Source organism: Ochotona curzoniae, unplaced genomic scaffold, assembly GCF_017591425.1.
Source record: "Ochotona curzoniae isolate NIBS_2020 unplaced genomic scaffold, NIBS_Ocur_1.0 contig_605, whole genome shotgun sequence".
Classification (NCBI taxonomy): domain Eukaryota; kingdom Metazoa; phylum Chordata; class Mammalia; order Lagomorpha; family Ochotonidae; genus Ochotona; species Ochotona curzoniae.
Genome location: NW_024466491.1, coordinates 1,590,137 through 1,597,442, shown reverse-complemented (window position 1 = coordinate 1,597,442; position 7,306 = coordinate 1,590,137). Strand labels below are relative to the sequence as shown.

Genomic DNA, 7,306 nt, shown 5'->3' with positions numbered 1-7,306 from the left:
GGCAGTGCGGAGCGCAGCGGCCGCCGCCGCCGCCGGCCCGAGCCCGAGGGAGGGGCGCGGGGGCGGGGCGCGGCGGGGGGCGGAGCCTCGGGGGCGGGCGCCCCGCCTCTGCTCGCACCCCGCGCCCCCCGTGCGGCGGCGGCGGCGGCGGGGCCGGGAGGGCCCAAGGGCACGCGGCTCCAGGGGCGCGAAGGACGCGTCCAAGGTCACGGAGCTCGGGCGCGCGGCGCGGCGCGGCCCGCACATTTCCCCCTCCCCGAGAGACGCGCGCTTGTCGCGGCCACCAGAGGCCCTGCCTCGCCGCGGGAGCACCCTGGGCGCAAGCCCTTGCAGGCTTGCTGGGGGTGAGGAGGGGCAAGGCGACGTCGGGGTGTCCTTGCCTGGGGTCCCGTGTGCCGCTGTCGCCGCTTGCACGGGGTCTGCAGGTCACAGAGCCGACCGCCCACCCCCCTGCACACTGTGCAACCGGAGTTTAGCAGGAGGAGGTCCGTGCCTGCCTCTGTGCCCCCTGCCTGCCCGTCCCAGTGGGCAGCTCTGGAGCACGCTCCAGCTTCTGCACGGCCTGCTCTCCAGGCGTCTCCTCACCCCAGGGACTGCCTGCGTTTGGCGGGGCCAGGCTATGCCTACCCAGGGCGTATGTGTGTCCCAGCCCGAGGGGGGCGTTTGATGTTTCCCCCGGAGGGGATATGTCGGGCCTAGCAGGCTGTGCCGGAGACCAGGGGTATCTGCCGAGCAAGGAGCAGGTGCACATGGCCACGGGAGGGCCTGCCAGGCCCACAGCAGAGCCACGGAGGCCACCTGGGTCCTGCCTGTCAAGGGCCTTGACCACTAGGTCAGCGACTGACCAGCAGGTGGCCTGGGAAGCCGCCCCCAGGGGAGGGTAGAAGCATCCAGGCCGAGCGGCAGCTAGAAGGGGTGGGGCTGGGCACCAAGTTTTGAGGGGGGAACTGCTGTCCCTGCATGTCCTCACCCTGTCCCGTCCCGAAATTGGCTTTTATTGCCCAGGACAAGACCAGGCCAGAGCAGGCTGGGGCTGGCAGCTCCAAGGCGCATGGGCCTCCCCTCGCTGTGTAACAAGGAGCTGGTGCCCAGCAAGGCTCCACCTCTGGCTGGGTCCACTTGATGCGCCCTACCCACCTGGGGCAGGTACCCAGGCCCCTGGGGGGCCCCCAGGCAGGACCAGAGGCAGCAGAGGGGGCTGGCCAGCCCTGGGAGAAGCGGGCAGCTGGCGTGGGGCATGAATGGGCCTTGTTCGCTGGCCTGGCCCTGATCCTAGCGGGTCAGAGCACTTCCTGGCCGTCCAGTTGGTGGTGGGGCACCCTGCCCTGGGCGCTCACAGCGCCGCCTGGACTGGCCAGCACGGCCATGTGGGAGTGACCAGCCGCGCACTTCCACTGTACTCTGTAACAGGCTTCTAACGGGTTCCATGCGACTGGGAGCTACTCCTAAGATCGGTCACCTTCCTTCTCGTTTTAATACTTGTTCCCGTTTTATTTGAGGCGGATGGAGTGAGCTTCTGTCTGGCTGGTTCACTCCTCCATGGCTGGGATGGTCAGGACTAGGCTGAGCCAGGAGCTGGGCTCCGTCCATCCGGGTTGCCAGGGACGTGAGCCGGTACCACCTGCCGCCAGCAAGCAGGCAGGGGTGGAGGGTTGACCCTAAGACTAGCCCCAGCGTGGGTCCTGAGCACGCTGCCTGCCAGGCCACCCCGCAGTGGCAGCTCCTCGGGCTGCCACCACACAATCAGGGGGGCACTAGGCTTGGCAGTTTCCTGCGAGCCAGCAGGTCCCAGAGTGCCCAGGAGACGGGGCGCCTCTGCTACGCACCTGCCCACGGGAGCCCCGGTGCCATGAGACTGGAGTCTGGGTGGGACAGCAGTGCCCCCTTCAGGGAGGGCATCTGTGTTGCCCCCGAAGGTCACGGCCCGGGGAAGGTCGAGTGTGTCCAGCTGTCACAGGGCAGGCGGGAGTGACCGCGGGCAGGCCCTGTGCACGTGCAGGCAGCGCCCCCTTGTGGCGTCAGAGGGAATAGCAGGGCATCTGGGGCCAGTGTCCTGCTGGGGGATCCCAGGTGTCCAGGTCTACTCCGGCACCCCTTGTGGGTGCAGGGGCCTTGCCACGGGTGGAGAGGAGCAGCAGGAGCCGCACAGGCCACAGCCCTGGCCCGCCAACTTCCTCGGAAACTGGTCCTTGGAAGGCCGAGGTGGTGGCAAGGCCCCATCCCTACCCCTCTGGAGGATGAGGCTCCAGTCCCTGCGCCTGTATTACTGTGCTGCCCTTCTGGCTGAAGCAAGTGCTGGCCAACAGCCCAGCTGCAGCCCTGGGGAGGCCAGCTGGACGCCAGGTTGTAGGTGCAGCCATGTGGGGCTGGCAGAACACCCCCCTGGCGTGGGCAGGACCATAAAGTGTGCAGTCAGCAGCACAGGCTCTGGGGGACAGGCTGGGTGGACACTCCTCCCCCCAGGATCGGGACAACAGCTGGGTGGATGCTCCCCCTGCCCCACCCCACCCCACCCCACCCCCGCCAGCTCTAGGAAACAAGCTCAGTGGACGCTCCCCTCCCCCAGGGTCTGGAGAACAGGCTCTGTGGTCGCTCCCCTCCCCCAGGCTCTGGAGAACAGACCTGGTGAATGAATGCTCCCCTCCCCCAAGCCGACCCAGAGGGACAGCCCTGCCCACCGGAGGGCATACAGAGTTAGCAGACAGGTTTGGGGGTTCAGCCTTTATTGGGTGAGGAGCAAGCCCCCCACTGAGCCGGGGAGAGGCTGGTGGGAGCAGTGGGGGGTCACCCTGAGGGCAGCTGGGGCCACTGCTGCCTGGTACACAGGGAGGTTCGAGCAGGGCCAACAGCACCTGCTCCAGTGGGCACGTCGCCTGTGACCTTCTGGGGGACAGGGTGGCACTGGATGCCTGCAGGGGTCAGCCAGGGCCCAGGGCAAGGAGTGGCACACACGGGGAGGGAGGGGCGGGTGGGAAAGGGGGTGCTGAGGGGCAGGGTGGGGGGGGGTTCTGGGATGTGGCACTGCTGGGAAGGGCGGCAGACTCCAGGCACCTGCAGGGGGAGGTGGCGCTCATACCACAGGCCGTCCCCCATCCTCCCAGCCCGCCCCCCTCCCTCCTGCCCAGCACCCGCCCAGCACCTGCTCAGGAGGCATTCCTCTGACGGACGTTCTTGCCCTTGTCGTTCGCGTGGTGCCCGCTGCTCTTCCTGGACGAGGGAAGAAGCCAGCCTGAGGACATGTGCCCAGGCCAGCCCGACCCCCCCCAGCCCCCAACCCTAAGCAGGACTTACAGTGGAGCGGCACCCGCATCATCATCTGGGTACATGGAAGAGAAAAAGGGGGTGTCAGCGTGACGTGCTGCTTCCTTGTCACGGGACCACAGCACGCAGGCTCAGAGGCTGGGCCCACTCCGGGCTCACTCACCGTCCAGCACCTCGTCAGGCTTCCGCCGCTTCTCATAGATGAAGATGATGGTGACCAGGACCAGCACCTCGGCCACGATGCCCAGGAAGGGCCAGAGGGCGGCCAGGCGGCTGCGCACGCGCAGCGTCACCACCACCTCCTCCGAGCCCTGCTCGCTGGTGCCGTTGCAGGCGTACTGCCCGGGGTCCAGCTCCAGGTCCAGGTCCCTGATCTGCAGCTCCGACTTGGCGTCTGAGTGGCTGATGACGAACTTGCTCTCGGAGCCATTCACGATGACCTGGGCGGGTACGGGTACGGGGCTGAGGGCCACGTCCCCCCCACCCCACGTCCCAGAGCCCACCCCCACCCCCGCCACCTTTCCCCCTACAGTCCTCACCTGGAGCCCAGTGTCGGCCACCTTGTACCAGAGCCAGCTGGTCACGGGTGGGTAGGAGTCGGACTTACACACCAGCGTGACCGTCTCCCCCTCGTTGGCGTGCTCCGACTTCTTCACAGCCTTAATTCTGGGGGGCCCTGGAGGGACACAGGCAGAATGCAGCTTTGCACCCATGGGGAGGCCTGGCCTCCCCCGCCCCTTCCCAAGCCTGCCCAAAGGACTCACCGAACGCGTCCAACTCGGCACTGCCCGTGCCCTCGGGGAGGAAGACACAAGAGTACCGGCCAAACATGTCATCCCCGGATGCCCTGTGGAGGAGCGCGACTGCTGAGGCGCCCCCTTCAGTACCCCAGACCCGGGTGCTCCCACTCGCGCCCCCCTTCAGTACCCCACACCCGGGTGCTCCCACTCGCGCCCTCCCCACGCTCACTGGTTCTCCATCTCCAGGCCGCCCCCCCCCTGCACCTCCCACACTCACTCGTACTGCGTGTGCAGCCCCGACTCCTGGTCCTCGTGGAGAACCTTGTCCCCCCGGAGCCAGCGGTGGCCGGTCACCTGTCCTGCACTGTCACTCAGGGTACAGGACAGCAGCACTTTGGAGTCCGATCTTGTTACTTCCGTGGTCACGGTGCCCTCTGGAAGCCACAGAGAGAGAGAGAGGTCAGCCAGGGTCCTCCGCCACGTGCCCCACCCTGCTGGACGGGCACCTGCCTGGGTGCTGCCCCATGGCCCCCCGAACCAACTGGAACTCTGGTCCAGGAGACATCCCGGCAGGACACCCTGGCCCCTGGCCCCAAGAAGACACCCCCTGCCCAGCCCAGCCCCTCTCCCAGGCTGTAACAACAGCCAGCGAACCTCATGTCCATTAGGCTCTGAGACCAGAAAAACCACTGGGAGCCAAGGCTGACCAGCCCACCTGGAGGCTTCGGACACCCACGAGGCAGCAGACCCCAGCCCACCGACAAGGACGGAGCACAAAGGACGGAGGACACAGGTGAGGGTCGCGGGGCGTGACCAAGGATCCGCCTGCTGGAGGGCGGGCTGAGCCTGCTTCCAGCCCAGCTGTCCCTGTCAGAGCGGGAAGGACCTGGACTGGATGGGGAAAAGGCTGGGTTCTACGGGCAGGAGCCGGTGGCACAGAGGGACGCTGGGGAAAAGAGTGCCAGCCACTCACGTTCCAGGACCACCAGGCTCGCCTGGGCACGGACCCACTTGACCCGGGGCGGCCGCGTGAGGTGGTTGCGGTCGGGGTCGTTGCTGGCCCGGCACTCATAGGTGCCAGCATCCTGGGCGCGGAGCCGAGCGATGGACATGGTGCTGGCCGCACGCTCGCGGTAGGCGGTGTGGATGTGGACACGGTCCTGCCAGGCGCCGTCCCACAGCTGGGAGCTCGTGTCACCGGGACCGTCCCCCTCAAACCACCACTGGATCTCGGGCAGCGGGCTGCCCACAGCCTCGCAGTGCAGCTCCACGCTGCCCCCCACCCGCCCCTCCTGGGACAGCGGGCACCTCACAAAGCCAGCTACAGGGAGAGGCGGGAGAGAGCCTAGTGAGTGGGCAGGACCGCCAGCGAGTGCCCCCTACCCTAGCAGGGACTGACCCCTAGGTGGCCGGGAACCTCTCCTAATTTTTTTTTTCCCCCTAAGGTTTTATTTATTTGAAAGTTAAGAGCTGGTCCGACTGCTGGTTCATCCCCCAGGTGTCTGCCAGGCCAAAGCCAGCAGGCTTCACCTGTTCACACTCTCCAGGGCACAGGGTCCCTAAGATTATGGGACCAGGTGGGCTCTGCTCCCTAAAACACCTTCTGGGGACAGGACTCGGGACCACGGAACAAGGTGCAAGCAGCTTGCACAGGGCCCACACCTGCCTTCCCCAAGGGCACAGCCGGCAGGCCTGGGCAAAGGTAAGGCCGGAAGTGAGCGCAGAGGAGGTCCGGTGGGCCCCTGTGTCATGGCTGTGGCCTCATGTGTGACCAGCACGCCTCAGCGCAGGGCAGGGGGGGGGGGAGCCACGCCATCCGGGCCAGACAGGAGGCATCTGTGAGGTGGACGTGTGGTCTTTGGGGGTCCCTAACATCCAGTGCCTGGAGGAGCAGCGGTTGGGGGGGTCTGACCCTCGGCCGCAGCTCAGCGTGGGCCGTCACCTGCATCTATAAACAGCTGCCTCTTGGCCCGGGTGCCAGCCAAGGCGGGCAGGGGGCCAGCGGGCAGGGACTCGGTAAACAGGCCCTGCCTAGGGCGGGGCCGCCTGGACCGCTCCCTGCCCCAGCCAGCCCAGCCGGCCCTCCTGCAGAGGGGGTCCCCTCTGGGTCCTGACCCCTGACACAGGGAGGGGACGGGCCGAGGCCACCCAGTGTCCCCAGGAGGCAGACCACTGGGGCGGCCCCCGGCCCCGGCCCGGCCTTACAGGGAACAGGAAGTCGGGCAGGTGGTGCGGCCGAGGACGGCCCCGTTACCCGGCGCACGTCGCACCCGCACCCCGGCGCGCAGGGGGGGTGGTCCCCGGGACACCGCATTTGCTCCTGGGGAACCAGGCCTGGACCCCTTCCCGGCGGCCCGGGCGACCTCACGGTGACCTTCGGGGACCAAATCCCCGCAGGAATGCTAATCCCTGGGACAGGCCCGCGGCCGCCATGTCCACCCTGGGGCCTCGGAATCGGCCGCAGCCCGGAGCACGGAAGGCATGGTCCCCGATCCACCCGGGTCACCGTGCACACGAGGCCGCCCCGTGCACCCGAGGCCGCCCCGTCCACCCGAGCCCGGGGCCATCCATGCACCCGAGACGGCCGTGTCCACCCCGGCCCCGGGGCCATCCGTCTACCCCGGCCCCGGGAGGCTCCCGGCCCGGCTCCCACCTGCCGCCGAGGCGCTTTCGACGCGCAGCAGCGCCAGCCCCAGCACCGCGAGCAGCACCGCCGCCATGGCCCGTCCGCGTCCGCCGTCCGCCGCGCCCGCCGCCGCCCGCGGCCCCTATAAGCGCGGCCGGGCGCGCGCACGCTGGGCGGCGTCCAGGGGCTCTCCGCGCACGCGCGCACACGCACGTACGCGGGCGGTGGGCCACGTGACCCGGCCTCGGGGGCGGGGCCGGGAGCTCGGGGGTCCTCGGGGTCCCCGGGTTCGCGGGGCGCCCGCTTTTCTGGGGGGCGCTGGATGTGGCGTGGTCGGGGGCTGCGCCTCCAGCCCTGGGGTGCGGCTGCTGCCCAGGGGCAGGGTGTAGGGGCGCAGGGAGAGCGGAGGGGCTGTGCAGGGAGAGCTGGGGGCGCAGGGAGAGCGGAGGGGCTGTGCAGGGAGAGCTGGGGGCGCAGGGAGAGCGGAGGGGCTGTGCAGGGAGAGCTGGGGAGGCACAGGACCCAGCAGGGTGCAGGGGGAGCTGGGGGGCACAGGACCCAGCAGGGTGCAGGGGGAGCTGGGGCGCAGGGAGAGCTGGGGGCGCAGGGGGAGCTGGTGGTGAAGGGAGAGCTAGGGGCGCAGGGAGAGCTGGGGGGGGCGCAGGGGGAGCTGGGGGTG

General features: G+C 68.9%; 1 protein-coding gene across 2 annotated transcripts; it reads right to left on the bottom strand.

Moving 5' to 3' along the window:
* Positions 1 to 2,706: 2,706 nt before the first annotated feature.
* BSG (basigin (Ok blood group)) lies at positions 2,707 to 6,762 on the bottom strand. Of its 2 annotated transcripts, XM_040990446.1 has the most exons (9): positions 6,655 to 6,736; positions 4,975 to 5,322; positions 4,279 to 4,435; positions 4,026 to 4,108; positions 3,801 to 3,937; positions 3,425 to 3,701; positions 3,292 to 3,316; positions 3,129 to 3,207; positions 2,707 to 3,051 (listed from the first exon to the last, which is right to left on the bottom strand). In XM_040990446.1, exons 1-8 carry the CDS (start codon positions 6,719 to 6,721, stop codon positions 3,144 to 3,146), a joined length of 1,158 nt encoding a protein of 385 aa, XP_040846380.1. In that variant the 5' UTR covers positions 6,722 to 6,736; the 3' UTR covers positions 2,707 to 3,051; positions 3,129 to 3,143. The 2 variants fall into 2 exon arrangements, with proteins under 2 accessions (XP_040846380.1, XP_040846381.1); XM_040990447.1 differs by lacking the exon at positions 4,975 to 5,322 and having other exon boundaries at positions 3,140 to 3,207; positions 6,655 to 6,762.
* Between the last annotated feature and the right edge of the window lie 544 nt (positions 6,763 to 7,306).